Source organism: Hypanus sabinus, unplaced genomic scaffold (genome assembly GCF_030144855.1).
Source record: "Hypanus sabinus isolate sHypSab1 unplaced genomic scaffold, sHypSab1.hap1 scaffold_523, whole genome shotgun sequence".
Taxonomy (NCBI): domain Eukaryota; kingdom Metazoa; phylum Chordata; class Chondrichthyes; order Myliobatiformes; family Dasyatidae; genus Hypanus; species Hypanus sabinus.
The window spans coordinates 119,798-137,921 of NW_026781385.1; the positions used below are offsets into that span (position 1 = coordinate 119,798).

The window sequence follows — 18,124 nt, forward strand, 5'->3', positions numbered from 1 at the left end:
TAAAATAAGGATCACAAAACTGCACACAATAGTCTGTGTGATCTCACGAGTGCCTTATAGAGCCTCACCATCGCATCCCTGCTCTTCTATTCTGTACCTCTAGAAATGAAAGCCAACATTGCATTTGCCTTCTTCACCACAGACCCATCCTGGAAGTTAACCTTTAGGGCATCCCGCACAAGGACTCCCAAGTCCATTTGCATCTCTGCATTTTGAATTCACTTTCCATCTAAACAATAGTCTGTCCGTTTACTCCTTCCAGCAATTTGCCACTTCTTTGCCTATTCCCTTAAACTACCTAAATCTCTCTGCAGGCTCTCTGTTTCCTCAACACTACCCGCTCCTCCACCTATCTTGGTATCATTGGCAAATTTAGCCACAAATCCATTTATGCCGTAGTCCAAAGCAGCGACACGCATCGTAAATTTCTTTATTCAGCCTGTAGAGACTCTACACCTTCCAATCCTATGTCATCTCTTTCCAATGATTTAATATTATTTCTTGTACACATGGCCACACCACCTCCTGTGCCCACTCACCTATCTTACTGATACACCTTAAATCCTTGGACGTTCAGCTCCCAATGGCAGCCATTCTTTAGCCAAGTTTCACAGATGGTCACAGCGTCACGTTTGCCAATCAGGAGCTGAATTGCAAGATAGTCCATTTTATTCCTTATGCTGCGTGCATTCAAATACAATACTCTGTCCTGCATTTGTTGCTTTCTGTTTCAATTGCCCCACGACTCTATTGCCCTGTAACTCATGCCACTAGCTTTGATTACCCTTTACTCACAAGTTTGGGTCGATCATCAGCACGCAGTGCACAACGGATGTGTGACTGTCACTTCGTATAATACATTGATGCAGATGTAAAAGATGATGAGAGGCATTGGTCGTGTGGATAGCCAGAGGCTTTTTCCCAGAGCTGGCGACAAAAGAAAGATCAGAAGCATTTGGAAACTGGTTGACCGAAAAAAAAAAGTGGTTAATTTCTGCAAAATACAGGTGGAAATCAACAGATCAGGCAGTAAATGTGGAGAGGAATAGACAAAGTTTAGACCAAGCCCGCTCCGCATGCCGAGTGTGTACTCCTCTGCTTAGTTGCTGCCTGAACTGCAGAGTTCCTCCAGCATTTTGTATGTGTGTGTCCCTGTATTTCCAGCAACTACAGAATCTCCTGTGTTTTACACCTGCGTTTTACTTTGGCATTAGATACACTTTGATATTGAGTATATTGTTTATGGGAGCCGCTTTCCGCGTTAAACCAGCTGCTGATTTTTCTATATACACGAAAAAAATGAGGTATAGACGTTGAACCGGTGCCTGCAGAAATGTTTAATGGCACCGTGATTACCCATAAGGCGCTGCGTTAAGAATTTCCCAGGCGCCGAAGCACCGATGAAATGCGCAGGCGTCAGCGCTGATGACGTCTACGAGTATCACGCATGCGCGTAGTACACCGAAGGCCTTGAAAATTTCTGGTGCAGGTAAGAAAGTTTCTCTGTGTTTTTATCTTAAACACCGACTTCAGGACAATTCCTGTGAAATCCGGTCACCGTGACCCGCAATCCCGGGATAGTCCTGCTCTCTTCCCTCACTCTCAGTCCCACTATCTGTACACGGACCCCGGGGAGCTTCCGGCTGATGAGGGAATGGGAACCGATGGATCTCTCAGACAGAGCTGAGCTCCAGCTATCTAAATGCAAGGATTAGGAACTCGGAGAAAGGGAACAAAATCTTTTACATCACCAGTTGAGAAAATCGCCTTTGTTCTACGTCCAACTTGTAACAAGAGAAAATCTGCAGATGCTGGAATTCCAAGCAACACGCACAAAAAACTGGAGGAACTCAGCATTAGTACTCTTTTCCACAGATGCTGCCTGGCCTGCTGAGTTCCTCCAGTATTTTGTGTGTGTTGCTTGTTCTACCTCCTCTTGCTCTGGACTTTTCTACCGGTGAGAACATGTTTTGTCCCATTCTCCCTGGGTACGTAATGATATCAAACACCTTTGGCTTGGGCAACAAGTGGCTTTCACATTACAAATATGCCAGACTCCAGTGAGACAGACTACTGCCCTTCCCTTCATATACATTGGCATTGCATTCACTGAGTTCATCACCGTCAGTCATTGGGGGAGGGTTTAGGGGAATATTTTTGTAGAATATAGAAACTGGTGATACCTGTGTGCATTGTGGTGATGCAAAAGTTGCTGGAGAATTTGCAAGTGGGAAGAAGTGGAGTGATATTTGGAAATCTGAATTTTTAAAGTGTAATTTATCAAGCAAACCACATATGGACAAAATGCAAATGCTTTGGTGAGAAAATCCTTCATTACCCATTCCAGGCCTGCTACATAGGTTTTGTGAAAGTGCAGATGAACTTGATCGAACCCAGAGGAGATCAAAGTTCCTGTCAACAGTGATTTGCCAGCTATGAAAATGAATACATCTCTATATAAAATTCACTGTGCACATCTTGTCACTGGATAAAAAAATGCACAGTATCTGCAGACTGATGATTACAAGTTAGAGGGGCTACTGGTGAGAAGGCGGGGAGATCTCCAGTGTCCCTGATGCCCTCACATACAAGGTGTGCATCCAGCTGCAGCTTGTAACCCTGCACTTCAATGAGCTGGAACATGAAATGGATGAATTCCAGATCATCCAGGAGTTGGAGGTGTTGATAGATATGACATGCAGAAAGGTGAGTTACACCCAAGGTGCAGGGCACAGGAAACTGGGTGAGAGTCAGGAAGGGGAATGAGGTTAAATAGGAATCACAGAGTACTCTAGTGGCCATCCCCCACAACAACAGGAAGACTACTTTAGAAGCTGTTGTGGGAATTCCCTGGCAGAGGGCTAATAGAGGATTTGTTAGTTAGGGGAACAGATCAAGAAGTGACTAATATCCTAGTGGTAAGGCTTGCCAGAGGTAGTGGGGGGGCGGGGGGGTGGGCGGTGGTTATGTGGTTAAAGTAAGTTGTAGGGGGAATGGGAGCCAGAATGACAGAACAGATAGTGGAGATGGTGAATTGAATTGAATTGACTTTATTATATACATCCTTCATATAGATGAGGAGTATAAATATTGACATTACATTACCATCTAAATGTGCAATGTTAATTTAAATTGTTTTATAATAATTAGTTTGTATATAGCACAGTCAAGAAAGCATAGGAATCAATTAATCAGTCTGATGGCCTGGTTGAAGATGATGTCCTGCAGCCTGTTGGTCCTTTTGCTGTGGTGCTGTGTGCTGGATGGTAGCAGCAGGAACAGTTTGTGGTTGTGGTGAATTTGGTTCCCGATAACCTTTGTGCCCTTTTTATACAAATCCATACGCCTACCATCCCGGCTCCCATCCAAACTTCATTTAAATAGGGAAACTGAACTCATATTCGCCACTTGTCTTGGCATGTCATTCCACACTCTAACTGTCATTTAAGTAAGGACCTTTTCCATATGTTTCCATTAAATTTTCACATTCCCCTCTTACATATGACCTCTGGTTATTATCCCACCCAACCTCAGTGGAAAAAAGCTGCTTGCATTTACCGTATCTATACCCTCATAATCGTGTATACTTCTGACAATTTTCCAAAGCAATGTATAATTTCATTGTTTATGTTTAGAGCCTTTTTTACGTGTAGAGGATGATGAGGGACGTAGATCGTGTTCATAGCCAGAGGTTTGTTTTCCCAGGGCTGAAATGTCTAACACGAGGGAGCAGAGTTTTAAGCTGCAAGGAAATAGGTACCGAGGGGATGTCAGGGGTAAGATTTTTACCCGGAGAGTGGTGGGTGCGTGGAATGCACTGCAGGCTATTTGACTGAGAGTGTTTCAGTTACTGTGGGGCCAGGAACCTATCAGCTCAGTGGGAACAGGGATAATACAAATGTCTCTCCAAACTGTGCCAGGCCAGAAATGCTCCATTCTTATAGAGAGAGGCATCTTATAGATACCAGCAGTGTGCCCAGTTAGATGATGAGTTCACTCTCCAACATGTGTTGAACCTCACTGTAACAGTGTGATGTCAGTTCACAGCTTCACAACTCAAGTGATCCCATCTGAAATGTTGTCCTAGACCCACGGATGCATTTTGTTAATCTTTTTACAGGTTCCAAATGACAAGAAATTTCTCTACGGGAATCTAAAATGCACCACGCCAGTTTTGCTGAATCTGTCCAGATATTTAGGAAGTGGAGCAAGGGATTCACTCGATCATCCTTCCTGCTCAGGCTGTGGGGAGGATTTCACTCTATCATCTGACCGACTGGCACGCCTGTCATTTTAAACAGGTGATTCCCATTCATCTGCTCAGACGGTATGAATGGATTCAGATATTTCAGCTAAAGGGACATCAGCAAGTTCACACTGGGACAATGCCATTCACCTGATCTCTGTGTGAGAAGGGATTCAGTAGGTCTTCCCTCCTGTGAACAAACCTGTCAATTCACACTGGGGCAGAGGCCTTTCACCCGCTCAGACTGTGTGAAGGGATTCACTAAGTCATCCACCCTAATGGCTCACCAACGAGTTCACACTGGGGAGAGGCCGTTCACCTGCTCAGACTGTGGGAAAGGCTTCAGCTGCTCATCTAAACTGAAGGTACATCAGAGAATTCACACTGGGGAGCGGCCATTCACCTGCTCAGACTGTGGGAAGGGATTCACTCAGTCATCTGAACTGAAGGTACATCAGAGAGTTCACACTGGCGAGCGGCCGTTCACCTGCTCAGACTGTGGGAAGGGATTCACTCAGTCATCTAAATTGAAGGTACATCAGCAAGTGCACACTGGGGAGAGGCCATTCCCCTGCTCAGACTGTGGGAAGAGATTCACTCAGTCAGCCCACCTACGAGCACACAGGTCAGTTCACACTGGGGAGAGGCTGTTTACCTGTTCATACTGTGGGAAGGGATTCATTTTGTCGACTCAGCTACTGAGACACCAGTCAGCTCACACTGGGGAGAAGCCATACACCTGCTCAGTGTGTGGGAAGGGATTCACTCGGTCATCCGCCCTAATGGCTCACCAGCGGGTTCACACCGGTGAGTGGCCGTTCACCTGCTCGGACTGTGGGAAGAGATTCACTCAGTCATCTCACCTACAAGCACACAGGTCAGTTCACACGGGGGAGCGGCCATTTACTTGCCCGTACTGTGGGGAGGGTTTCACTTTGTCATCTCAGCTACTGAGACACCAGTCAGTACACACTGGGGAGTGGTCGTTCACCTGTTCAGACTGTGGGAAGGGATTCACTCAGTCATCTCAACTGAAAGTACATCAAAGAGTTCACACTGGGGAGCGGCCGTTCAGCTGCTCAGACTGTGGGAAGGGATTCACTTGCTCATCTAAACTGAAGGTACATCAACGAGTTCACACTGGAGAGAGGCCGTTCACATGCTCAGTCTGTGGGAAGCGATTCACTCGGTCATTTCATCTGAAGGTACACCAGCGAGTTCACACTGGGGAGAGGCCGTTCACCTGCTCAGACTGTGGGAAGGGATTCTCTTGCTCATCTCAACTGAAGGTACATCAGCGAGTTCACACTGGAGAGAGGCTGTTCAGTTGCTCAGACTGTGGGAAGGGATTCACACAGTCATCCCACCTACAAGCACACCGGTCAGTACACTCTGGGGAGAAGCCATTCACCTGCTCAAGCCTGAATTATACCTCTGAGTAGGCACTATGGTGTAGCATATGCAGTAGCCCATACATGTTGTCTACACAGTTGTGAGCATTTCTACTTGTGTGTTTGTGTGCCTGCGTTGCTCTGCCAAAACGCTAGTTGGTGTTGGGGTGCTATTCCACTGTGTTGAATTGACTCGAGTGGAGTTGGGAACGATGGCAACTGCTGAGTTCATCTTGTTGGAGTTGGAGCTAATGGATGTTGAACAAGAGTTACTTTTATTGAAATTACTGCAGCGCAGAAAGAGAGAAATTTTTCCATTTCTTTGTGCAGTCCATGACGTCCAAGCCGCTCTTGTGGAAATTTCTTTCCACAAATTTGATGCCATTTTCAAGTCTTTATTGTGTGCCGGTGAAGAGTCGTGCAAATGTACATATTTTCTGACTTCCTCACTTACCCTCTCCTCAATTTGTTCCATTTTCCAACTTTGAAACAACAGGATATGCGTAGGAGGAAACTGGCTGCTGCCAAGTAGATCAATCACAGTTCTTGCTGTCTGTGTCACCACGATGCATAGTTACAGTTTTGGGAATGTGCACATTAGGCTACATTAGGCAAAAGACTCTCTTGGAGGCGCTACATGGAGTCGCTTTCCGGCTTTGCTCTATTCATTTTAAATTTACTTACCACCCCTTTAATATCTTTATCAAAGTGTTTATAACACTTTTATATATTTGAATTTGAATTTTAATCGACTAAAATGGCTTACAGAAGAAGAAAGGCATTAGCTGAAGGCAAGGAAACTGCAATGGAAATGGGAAGAAAGCAGGTGTCTTTGAACAGCCTAAAAAGTTTCAACTTACTTTACAGGCTATCTCGATTCTTTTGGATGAAAAACTTGCTAAAAGGTTTACTACCTTGGAAGTATGGTTAAAGGAGAGTGAAGGTAGGTTGGCAACACTTGAAAAGAAGAACAAAAAACAGCAGTGAGAAATTTCATCGCTTGTAACAGCTTGAAACAGAGATCACAAATTGAATTCTTTGGAAAAGAAATGAACTTTGACCACTCATATATTGGAGCAGAATAAAGTCAAGATTATTGATTTGGAGAGTCGAAGCCACAGACTGAATTTGCGAATAATAGACACAGTGAGGACATTGAGAGCTGGGATCTTACTCATTTTTTTCTCAATTCTGAATGGAGGTCTTTGGCTCAGAGGTTTTTCTTCTCTTCCTGCGCTCGACCGCGCACATCGGGCGCTGAAACCAAAACCGTCGAAAGGGTTAAAACCGCGTCATGTAATTCTACGATGTCACAATGGGAATACTAAGGAGCTCTTCATTCCGATTGCTCATCAGAAAGGAGTTACTGAGCATCAGCATCTTAAGTTTCATTTTGTTGTAGATTTTTGTCCTGAGGTTATGCAAGAAAGATTGCATTTTAAAATGGTGATGTCAGAATTATATCAGAGGAATCTTTGTCCAGCTTTGTTCTAAACATTTCACCTAAGGGTTGCTCTGCCCGACAAATCATTCAAATGCTTTAAATTTGTGAATGAAGCAAAACAATTTCTCGAAGATCTAAGCTTGAACGCAGATGTCTAATGTTTTGAAGATCAATATTTGAGCGTGGATGTCTGTGAAATTTACGGTTCCTTTATGTCTGTGTATCTGGTTTATTAATTAACAACCAGCTTATAGATTTGGACACTTTAGAACTTTGCCCTTGGGTTGATTACAGTCGCACTGTGTTTTGACGTACGGACGTTTATTATGTTTCCACGTTAAAGTTCCTTTAATTTTTCCTTCATTGTTTTACTTTTTTATTTTTAGTTGTTTGCTTTTGAAAATCATTAAGACTTTGATTTGCTGATTATTTCCTTTTTCTTGAAATATTATTAAAATTGTATTTTGTGTCATTTTTAAGACCTTTCCTTTTAAAATGGTCTGCAATTGGCTGTTTTTTCTCTAACATCTGCTTGACATTCCTCTCGTAATGTTTTGACAATGGGTGGTTTGTTTCTAATTTTTTTTTATTTTGAGAGATTTGCCCTCAAGGGAGACACGGGTAGGGAGGTTCTTAGATAGTTGTTTGGCTGTCTATTGGCCAGGTTTTTGGTCTTTGTGGTTTGGGGTGGGGGGGTGGGGTAGGGCTATTTTTAGTCTAGTATTTTTTTCTTTTTGGCTGAACTGAAACTACAAAAATGTCTGTATTTTCGTAACTTCCGTTTCCTCTTTAAACTATTTTCCATCTTCCTGATTCGTGAGTTTCCTATGCAATATGGTTAACCCTTTACATACTACATTGTTTATTTAAGGAAAATGGATATTCCTAATTAATTTTGTCATTATTAATTTTGTTTCATGGAATACGAACGGTTTGAATCATCCAATTAAATGGAAGAATATTTTTTGAGTTTTTCATAGACTGAATGTTCAGATTATTTTTGCGCAGGAGACTCATCTGATTAAGGAGGGTAATCAGCGCTTCCTTAGTTTTCGGAAAGGCCAACAGTTTTGCTCTAACTCATCGACTAAGGTGAAAGGTGTTTCTTTTTTTTATAGACTCCTAGATTTCATTTGTTCACTATGATACAATTTCAGACCAATATGATAGACTTCTATTAAACACCGGTTAACTTTATGACAATAAATTAGTTTTGGTTAATATTTATGCACTAAATACTGACTATACTGAATTTAAGCACTTTTTTGCATTTCTTCCCAATTTATATGAATATATGGTAATAATGGGTGGAGATTTTAATTGATGTCTGAAACGTATGATGGATAAGTCTGTGCCTAATCAGGTACTTACAAACAAATCTGCTATTTTTATTAATTCCTTCTTAGTTGACTCTGGAATTTTAGAAATTAGGAGGTTTTTACATCCTAATGAAAAAGAGTTCTCTTTTTTCTCATGTATATCATAATTACTCTAGATTCCTTTACACCTTTATTGATTTTCGATTAGTTTCATTTGTCACTGCCTGTGAATATGATAACATTGCCATTTCCGATCATGCACCTTTGAAATGATCAGTTAAGTTAACTGATGTAACCTTTGGTACCAAACAATGGCGGTTCAACTCTATTTTACTTCAGGGCTTAAATTTTATTAATTTCATTAAAGAACAGATTGCTTTTTTCTTTTCAACTAACTCAATGGAAGAAATTTTAAGTGGGATATCACGCGATGCCTTTAAAACATATATCCGAGGGTAAATTATTTCACACTCTGCTGGATTGAAAAAAAAATAATTTCAAATTAATAATGAAATACGTACATTGGTTGATAAGATTAAAGAAATTGATAGAAATTATTCTATTGCTCCCCATTTGATGCTTTATAAAGAGAGAGTTGAACTTCAGATGCAACATCATTTGTTATTAACATCCCTGATTGAAAATCAGTTACTTTATATATTTGTTGATAAATTGGGTAAATTATTGGCTAACCAATTAAAAGCTGCTTTAGCGAAACTTCAGATTAATAGGGTTCTTAAACAGGATGATACTTTGACGGTTGACCATGACGAAATTAACAAATTTTTTCAAGAATTTTATACCAATTTATACCAATCAGAATTTCCTGAGGATTCTATCATAATGCATGAATTTTTCAGGAAATTAAATATTCTGAAATTATCAGTTGATGAACATTTAGTATTAGACACACCCATTACTGAAGAGGAAATAAAGAAAGCAATTTATTCAATGAATTCTGGTAAAGCACCTGGTCCGGATGAGTATACAGCTGAATTTTTAAAATCTTTTTCCGGTTTACTTTCTCCCTGGTTAGGTAAAATTTTTAAAGATGCTTTATTTGTACATAAGTTACCACAAACATTTTATGAAGCATCAATTTATTTAATTCCCAAAAATGATAAATGATCTCACTGAATGTGCAACAGACAGAAAAATATCTTTGTGAATGTTGTATCTAAAATCCTTTCTCAAATATTAGCAATTAGATTGGTGAAGATATTGCCACAAATTGTCTCCGAGCATCAGACAGGATTTATTAAAAATCATTATACACATTTTAATGTTTGGAGGTTAATGAACATTGTATACATGACTTTATCTAAGACACCAGAATGTGTTATCTCGGTCGATGCCGAGACGGCGTTTGATACATTTGAATGGGAATATTTGTTTAAAATACTAGAGAAATTTACTTTTAGCCCAAAATTTATATCTTGGATGCAATTGATATAACATATACCTTTGGCGTCTGTTTCACTAATAATCAGAGATCCCCTTTCTTTAGGCTTTTCCAAGGTACTAGACAAGGCTGTCCCTTACTATCAGATATTGGCCTGGAGCCCTTGGCAATTGCTATTCATGATTCATCCAATATATTTGGTGTTACTCATGGGAATGGGACGCGTAAAGTATCACAATATGCAGATAACCTGTCGCTAGATATTTCTAATCCAGAGTAAACCATTCCTGCAGTAATAACACATCTTGCACAGTTTAGTAGTTTTTCTGCTTATAAACTGAATCTTAATAAAAGTGCTTTCCCCATTAAATAGGCAAGTCTCAATTTACAGACAGTTACCATTTAGATTGCTTGCTGATTATTTTATTTATTTGGGTGTTAAAATTACTAAGAAGCAGAACGATTTATTTAAAGTTAATGTTTACCCTTAATTGATCAGTCTAAACAATTGTTTACTAAATGGTCCCCATTGTCCTTATCCTTGATTGGTTCCATTAATGCTATTAAGATGATTATTTTACCTAAATTTCAGTACCTATTTCAGGCAGTATCAATTTTTATCTGTAACATTTTTTTAATATTATTGATTCTAAAATTTCTGCATATGGATGGCAGAATAGAAATCCCAGGTTAAATTAGAAATAGTTACAGAAATCAAAAAAGGAAGGAGGCTTGGTTTTGCCGGATCATAGTTTTTATTATCGGGCAATTAATGTTCGATATTTAATGTTTTGGACACAAGAGTTGGATGAACCTTGAGCGTGAGTCTCGACAGGAGTTTTCATTGGCTTCTATGTTAGGGGCTGTGGTTCCCTTTGCACTTACTAAATTTAATAAGCAAATGGTAATTACAATAAGTAAGCATACAATAGGAATATGGTTTCAATTTTGGTACGTTTTTGGACCAAATAAATATATACTGTCAAGTTCTATTATATCTATTTTTTTTCTTTCAACCATTTAAATTGATCAAGCTTTTCTTTTATTGCAAACAAAGGGAAAATTATGTTTTCGTGACTTATTTATGGATGATTGTTTTATTTCTTTTGAACAACTTTCTAATATATATAATTCGCCTAGATCACACTTTTTCTGATATTTACAGATTAGAAACTTTTTGAATGTTATTTTACCTTCTGTTCCGATATCACATCGAATTGAAGTTACGGGGGAAAAAAGTTCAAATCCACATCAGAAGAGTTTATTATCATTTATTTATGATTTAATTATGAAAATACACTTGGATACTTCTGATAAAATTAAGAATGAGTGGGAAAGAGAACTTCGGATACCTTTACCTATGCAGAAATGGGAGAAAATTCTTGAACTAGAAAATACCTCTTCAGTGTGTGTCAGACATGCCTTCATGCAATTTAAGGTGGTTCATCGGGCTCATATGTCCAAGGATAAGTTTGCTCATTTTTACTGCCATTAAATCCTGTTTCTGATGGATGTAATTCCGAGGTAGCTTCCTTGACACATATGTTCTGGTCTTGTCCTCCTCTAAAAAAATATTGGAAGGATATTTTGAGATATTATCTCAGTAGTTCTGCGTATTCATTTACAACCACATCCTACTACTGCAATTTTTGGACGACCGATGATGGACTCTAGTCATTTATCCTCGTCAGCTTGTCGTCTAATTGCATTTGTTACATTAATGGCCAGCAGATCTACTTTACTTAAATGGAAAGGTTCCAATCTCCCTACTACATTTGAATGGTTTTCCCAAACCATAGCATGTCTAAACTTGGAAAAAATTAGGAGTGGTACTGTGGATCCTTCGGTTGAATCTGAAGAGACTTTGAGGCCATTTATTCAATATTTTCATATGATTTAAGTTGACCCTTTCCGAATCTTGTGTAATAAGTTTTTGTTCTTGTATAGACAAGCGGAGTTAACGCCAAATAATTTCAGCCGATGTAATATGACAGCCCAATTCTGTCTTTTTTAAAGTTTAGTGTTTTTTCTAGTTTACGATTTTTTTCACCTTATATAATATCTCTTTCATGGTTAGTTGCTATGAGATTAGGAGGTTAAACTATATTTGTCATTTGAAATCTGTGCTTTTACGTGTCAACCGTTATTAATGTAATCCCGATCTCTTTGTATCGTTATATAATTGCTATGCTTATTAAATTTGAAACTTAATAAAAAGATTGAAAAAGAAAAGGAAACTGGCTGCTACTAAGTGGACCAATCACAGTTCTTGTCGTCTGCGTCGCTGTGATGCGTAGTTGCATTTTTAGGTATGTGCGCATTAGGCTACGGCATACAGTACAGCCGAGGGTGCAGCGTCGGGTACGCGGCCAAGTAGAGCCTACGGCGTAGACTCGACGGAGAAGAATAATTCTGGCTTCAATGTGTGGGAAGGGATTCACTTTGTCATTTCAACTACAGAGACACAAGCGAGTTCACACTGGGTAGAGACTAATCACCTGTGCAGACTTTATCAGGAGATTTTCACAGCCAAATCAACCAATCATTCAGTACACACTGTGGAGAGGTTGTTCATCTGCTGTGAATGAGGGAAGCTATTCACTCATTCATCTAACCTTACGTAACGATCGCTTCAGCTGGCAGTTTAATATACGGGGTGATAGCCCCCCCCCCCCCCAGCCCGAGCAAACTTAGGAAATCTCATTTGGGTGAATGCTGTGTGATGTTTCCCATGGTACAGATCAGTACCCCGAAGTAACAAACGATGCACAATATGCAATTAAACGATTGAGCTCTATAATACTTATTTTGATTACAGGGTTAGTAAAGAAACTGAAAAAAAAGAAAAAGGGCCCGCTCTCTCCATTCACGTCTTCTCATCTCTCGCCAGCAAAAAACCGTGAAAATCTCTCTTCCAGACTCACAAGAAAGAATATTTCTGTCATTGCATAGCCCCACACTCGAAAACCCTATTTCCTCTAGTCTTACCCTAAACATTGCTGCCACAGAGAAACCATTACCTCAGCAGCGAAACATTACAGAGAGGCCGTTACTTTAGCAGTGAAACCTTACAGCGTGTTACACTTACCACACACTACCGGTTCACACTGGGAGAACGTTTCAATGAGCTGCATGCTGAATATTTATTCATCAGCGTTGCTGAATGCAAATTCGAGAGTGAGTGTCGGTGCTGAACTCTGCAATTATTGCTGCTGCTCACCAGGCATGTGAGGAGTTTCTTCTGCTGCATAGTCACCTTTAATGGGACTAGACCTGTGACAAATAAATCAACTCTATATTAAACACTGTCTCCGGTGCTTAGTGAATTTATAACACACCTAGTGTACAGCAGAGAGTCACCTCAGGCCGGCTGGACCTTGCCAATGATTCTGTTCCACAGCAGATCTTTCAAATCCTCCCCTGTTGTTCACCTCTCACTGTCCATGTGAATGAGTTCCAAACAGTCACCACTCTGTGGGTGAAGAGGTTCCCCTTGAATTTCCTGCAGACTGAAGAAGTCGAGCTGACTGCAGTTCTGCCTGAGATGTTCTTCGCCCCTCAAATTTCTATGCATCACAAAGAGGAAGTAGAATTTTAAAGCTAAGGTGACAAAACCGTGGCTGTTAAGAAAAACCAAAGAGAGGGCATAGAGCAAAAATCACTAGTATGTTGAAGGATTGAGAAGATTTTAAAAACCAACAGAATGCAACTAAAATAATTAAGAAGGAAAAGATGGAACACTTCAGTGAGCTAGCCGGTAATATTAAAGAGGATACCAAATGTTTCTTCAGGTAATTATAGTGTAAAAGAAAGGGAGAAGCGGATGACGAACCACTGAAAAATTATGATGGAGAGGTAGTAATGGGCTCGGAGTGCAAGGTCATGCCAGATGAACTGAATAAGTCTTGTACATCACTCATCTCTCGAAGACACCGGCAGGAATACGGAAGTACCAGATGTCAGTGGTCAGAATGTGTGAAGTTACGCTACTCGGGAGAAGGTTCTTGGAAACAGAGATGGTCTGAAGGTAAACAGGTCACCTATACCATATGATATACACCCCAGAGATCTGAAGGAGGTGGCTGAAGAGATGTGGAGGCATTAGCAATGATTTTTCGAGGATCGTTAAGGAAATAAAATCCTAAGAAGTTTTTTTCCACCTTCACTACTCCCCCTCTCGCAGTTTCACCTATCACCGACCACTTACTCTACCCTTTTCACCCCCGCACTTCTTCCTCGGACGTCTCATGTTTTCCCCCCCAGTCCTGATGAAGGGTCTCGGCCCGAAACGTCGACTGTTTACCATTTCCCATATATGCTGCCTGGCCTCCTAGGGTCCTCCAGCATTTTGTGTATGTGTTGCTTGGATTCCCAGCATCCACAGAACGTTGCAGTTGATACTGATAAGAGACAGATAGTTTAGAGCAAAGCTGCAGTCTGTAAAAGGTCTTCGATAGGTTTGGAGAACGGACAACGAAGTCGTGGATGAGATGTATGGAATTGTACAGTGTATGCAAATGTACGGTCATGTACAATTGTGGAAGGAATAAGGGCGTAGAGAAAAAATAAATAAATGGGAGAAATTTCAAAAATCAGAGGTGCATAAATACTTGGGAGTCCTTGAGCAGGAGTCCTTAAAGGTTTGCTTGCAGATTGAATCGATGAAGGATGACAACTGGAATGCTAGCATATAATAACAAGGGCGTGACACTGTAGCTTTAAAACGCATTGGTCAAATCGCTCTTGGTGAATTGTGAACAGTTTACAATCTGCGAAAACAGATGTGCTCGTATTGGAGCGGGTCCGGAGAACGTTCACGGGAATGCCTTCTGCCGACTGCGTAGGATGACGAGTCTATCGGGACCCTGAGGACTTGCGGAAACTCTGTGGTGGTTTCTTTTCAACTTATAGTCTGTTAACATCTTTGGACTATTTTTACTGTACCCATGGTCTGTTTTTTTTTTAATCAATTTGATGTTGTCTACACTGTTGTAACTATACATTAGATATAACTATGTGTAACTATGTGGTTTTGTGTAGGTCTTGTAGCTTTAGTTTTTGGTTTGTTGGGTGGTAGAGTTGGTCTCTTGGTGTGTCTGGGTCGTCTTGTTTTGTCTGGTGGGTTTGGTTCTCCCTTCCGGGAAACGCGCTAAGAAGGTAGCGCGATATTAATACGCAGCCGCCTCTCTGGACTCTGAAATTGGGGATTACCAAACATTATGTAGATTTTCTAGTGCAGTCTGTTTTGTCGTGTGCTTTTTGTGATATCATTCTGGAGAACATTCTGGAGAGACTTTAGTAATGCAGCTCTGGCGTCATTTCCGCCCGGAGAGGGCGGGCGCTAAGGATTAAATGCCAGCGCCGCGAAGTTTGAATAAACTAGTCTCAAAATGACTTACCGAATGCTCTGCATGTAGTACATCGCTACATTGGTGACCCCGACGGTCCAAACGGAATTTGGACCAAAGATGACCGACTCTTCATCTATTCACGCCGTTTCCACTGAATCCAGCAACGCTGCGAATTATTGTTGGACACTTAAGCGAAAAGCCTCGGATACTGAGTACAAATGAAAACCATTACCAAAATATTTTTAACTTAGTTGCACTATTGCAAAGCATCAGCACCATTATGCAATTAAATATAATATATTCAATAAAATATAATTTGTCGTTTTTCCAAATTCCTACCTGATACAAGTAGTCTGAAATTATATTTGTGCTAATCGTCAAGCAGTCTATCATAAACAAAACAATTCTGTGGAAGCAACACTTTAAAAAAATATTGTCCAGTGAGATGATAGGACAGTTAGTCTGAGCTCAGTGGTCAGGAATATGTCCGGGTATATTAAGGGTGAGTGTTTTGGGTACTGTAATTGGGGAGGATGATGAAGTAGGATAAAGTCAGCAGGATTCCTTTACAGGAAATAGTGTCTGACAAATCTCTTGGAATATTTTGAGGAAATAACAGGCAAGATAGATAAAGCAGAGGCAGTGGATGTTGTTTGCTTGGATTTTCAGATGATCTTTAACAAGGTACCCCATGCAAGGCTAGTTGAGAGAGCAAGGAGGCATGGGATCCAAGAGGACGTTGCTTTGTGGATCCAGAACTGGCTTGCCACAGAATGCAAAGAGTGGTTGTAGTCGGGTCATATTCTGCATGGAGGTCGGTGATCAGTGGGGTGCCTCAGGGATCGGTTCTGGGACCCCTACTCTTTCTGATTTTTATAATTGACCTGAATGAGGAAGTGGAGGGATGGTTTATTAATTTTGCTAATGCCACAAATGTTGTGGGTGCTGTGGATCGTGTGGAAGGATGATAGAGGTTACAGTGGGACATTGACAGGATGCAAAACTGGGCTGAGAAGTGGCAGATGGAGTTCAACCTAGATAAGTGTGAGGTTGTTCATTTTGATGGGGCAAATATGATGGCAGAATATAGCATTAATGGTAAGACTCTTGACAGTGTGCAGAATCAAAGGGATCTTGGGGTTCCAGTCCATAGGACACTCAAAGCTGCAACACAAGTTGACTCCGTGGTTAAGAAGTCGTACGGTGCATTGGCCTTCATCCACCATTGGACTGAGTTTAAAAGTCGTGACTTACTGTTGCAGCTATATAGGACCCTGATCAGACGCATTTTGGAATATAGTGCGCAGTCCTGGTCGCCTCACTACAGGAAGGACGTGGAAGCCATAGAAATGTTGCTGAGGCGATTTACAACGATGTTGCCTGGATTGAGGAGAATTCCTTATGAGAAGAAGTTGAATGAACTCGGCCCTTTCTCCTTGGAGTGACGGTGGATGAGAGATGACCTGATAGAGGTGTACAAGATGATGAGAGGCATCGATCATGGGGTTTGTCAGAGGCTTTTCCCCAGGGCTGAAATGACTACACGAGAGGGCACAGTTTAAATGTGCTTGGAGGTAGGTACAGAGGAGATGTCAGGGGTAAGATTTTTACGCAGAGAGTGGTGAGTGTGTGGAATGGTCTGCCGGTGGTGGTGGTGGAGGCCGAAATGAGAGGGTCTTTTAAAAGACTCCTGGATAGGTATATGGAGCTCAGAAAAATAGAGGGCTATGAGTAAGCCTAGGTATTTCAAAGGTTTGGCACAGCTTTGTGGGACGAAGGGCCTATACTGTGCTGCAAGATTTTCATGTTTCTATGTTTCCAAGTTGCTGCATGTGAGGCTGCCTAACAAGATGACAGCTCATGGAATTACAGGAAAGAGACGTGTTTGGATCGAAGATTGGCTGACTGACAAGGGAGAAAGCGTCAGAATAATATGGGCATTTCTGTTTTGCTGTCGTATCTCATGGTGTTCTGTAGGGGTCAGTATTGAGACCGCATCGTTTCATGTTAAATCTGAATGATATGGATGACGGCATTGATACCTTGGTGACGAACTTTGCAGTTGATACAAGGATACGTACGGGGCAGGTAGTTTCGAGAGAAGTGGGAGTCTGCAGAAAGACTTCGATAGGTTTGGAGAACAGGCAACGAAGTGGCGGATGTAACACGGTGTATGCAAGGGAACGGTCATGTACAATTTGTAGAAGGAATAGGGGCGTAGAAAAAAAATGGGAGAAAATTCAAAAATCAGAAGAGCATAGGTACTTGGGAGTCCTTGAGCAGGAGTCCCTGTTGTTTTGCTTGCAGATTGTGTTGATTAAGGATGGCAACAGTAATGTTAGCATATAATAGCAAGGATGTGACACTAGCTTTAAAACGCATTGGTCAGATCGCTCGGTGTATTGTGAGTTGTTTCCGACCTGTTATCTGAGAAAATGCTACTCTCGTATTGGAGCTGGTCCGGAGAAGTTTCACGAGGGTGATTCCAGGAATGCAATGGTTAAGTATGAGGAGCATTAGACGGCTTTGACCCTGTACTCGCTGGTCTGGAAGAGAGAGAGGGGATCTCAATGAAGACTATTAAATATTGAAAGGCATAGACAGAGTGGCTGTGAAGAAGATGCACCCTGTACTGTGTGAATCTGGGACCAGAGGACAGCCCTCAATGTATAGGGCATCCACTGACAGCAGAGATGAGGAGGAATTTTAATCTTTAGAATTCATTCCCATGAACGGAGTAGCGGTCAAGTCATTGAGTGTATTTTAAATGGATGTTGAAAGATTATGGGGAGAAGGCAGGAGAATGGGGTTGAGAGATAATCAATTGGACACGAAGGAATGGCGGAGCAGACTCGATTGGCTGAGCAGCCTCTGTCCGATATCTCATGGCTCATGGTCTGAAGAAGAGGCCAATGAGGTTTCATTAGGATTAGAGTATTCGCGCCTGGATTATTGTATTCAGTTTTGGTCA

At 41.1% G+C, this 18,124-nt stretch overlaps 1 protein-coding gene and 1 long non-coding RNA gene across 2 annotated transcripts in view; one reads left to right on the plus strand and one right to left on the minus strand.

Moving 5' to 3' along the window:
* Positions 1–1,442: 1,442 nt before the first annotated feature.
* LOC132389278 (zinc finger protein 850-like) overlaps positions 1,443–18,124 on the plus strand; it is a 54,347-nt gene continuing 37,665 nt past the window's right edge. The window contains exons 1-2 of the mRNA XM_059961776.1: positions 1,443–1,489; positions 4,121–5,665. Of these exons, the coding sequence (XP_059817759.1) occupies positions 4,525–5,665 (1,141 nt within the window). The 5' untranslated portion in view covers positions 1,443–1,489; positions 4,121–4,524. The remainder of the gene's footprint in view (positions 1,490–4,120; positions 5,666–18,124) is intronic.
* LOC132389280 (uncharacterized) lies at positions 11,228–14,090 on the minus strand. The gene is made up of 3 exons (XR_009510474.1): positions 13,163–14,090; positions 12,891–13,075; positions 11,228–11,365 (listed from the first exon to the last, which is right to left on the minus strand). It is a non-coding gene; the product is annotated as an uncharacterized LOC132389280 (long non-coding RNA).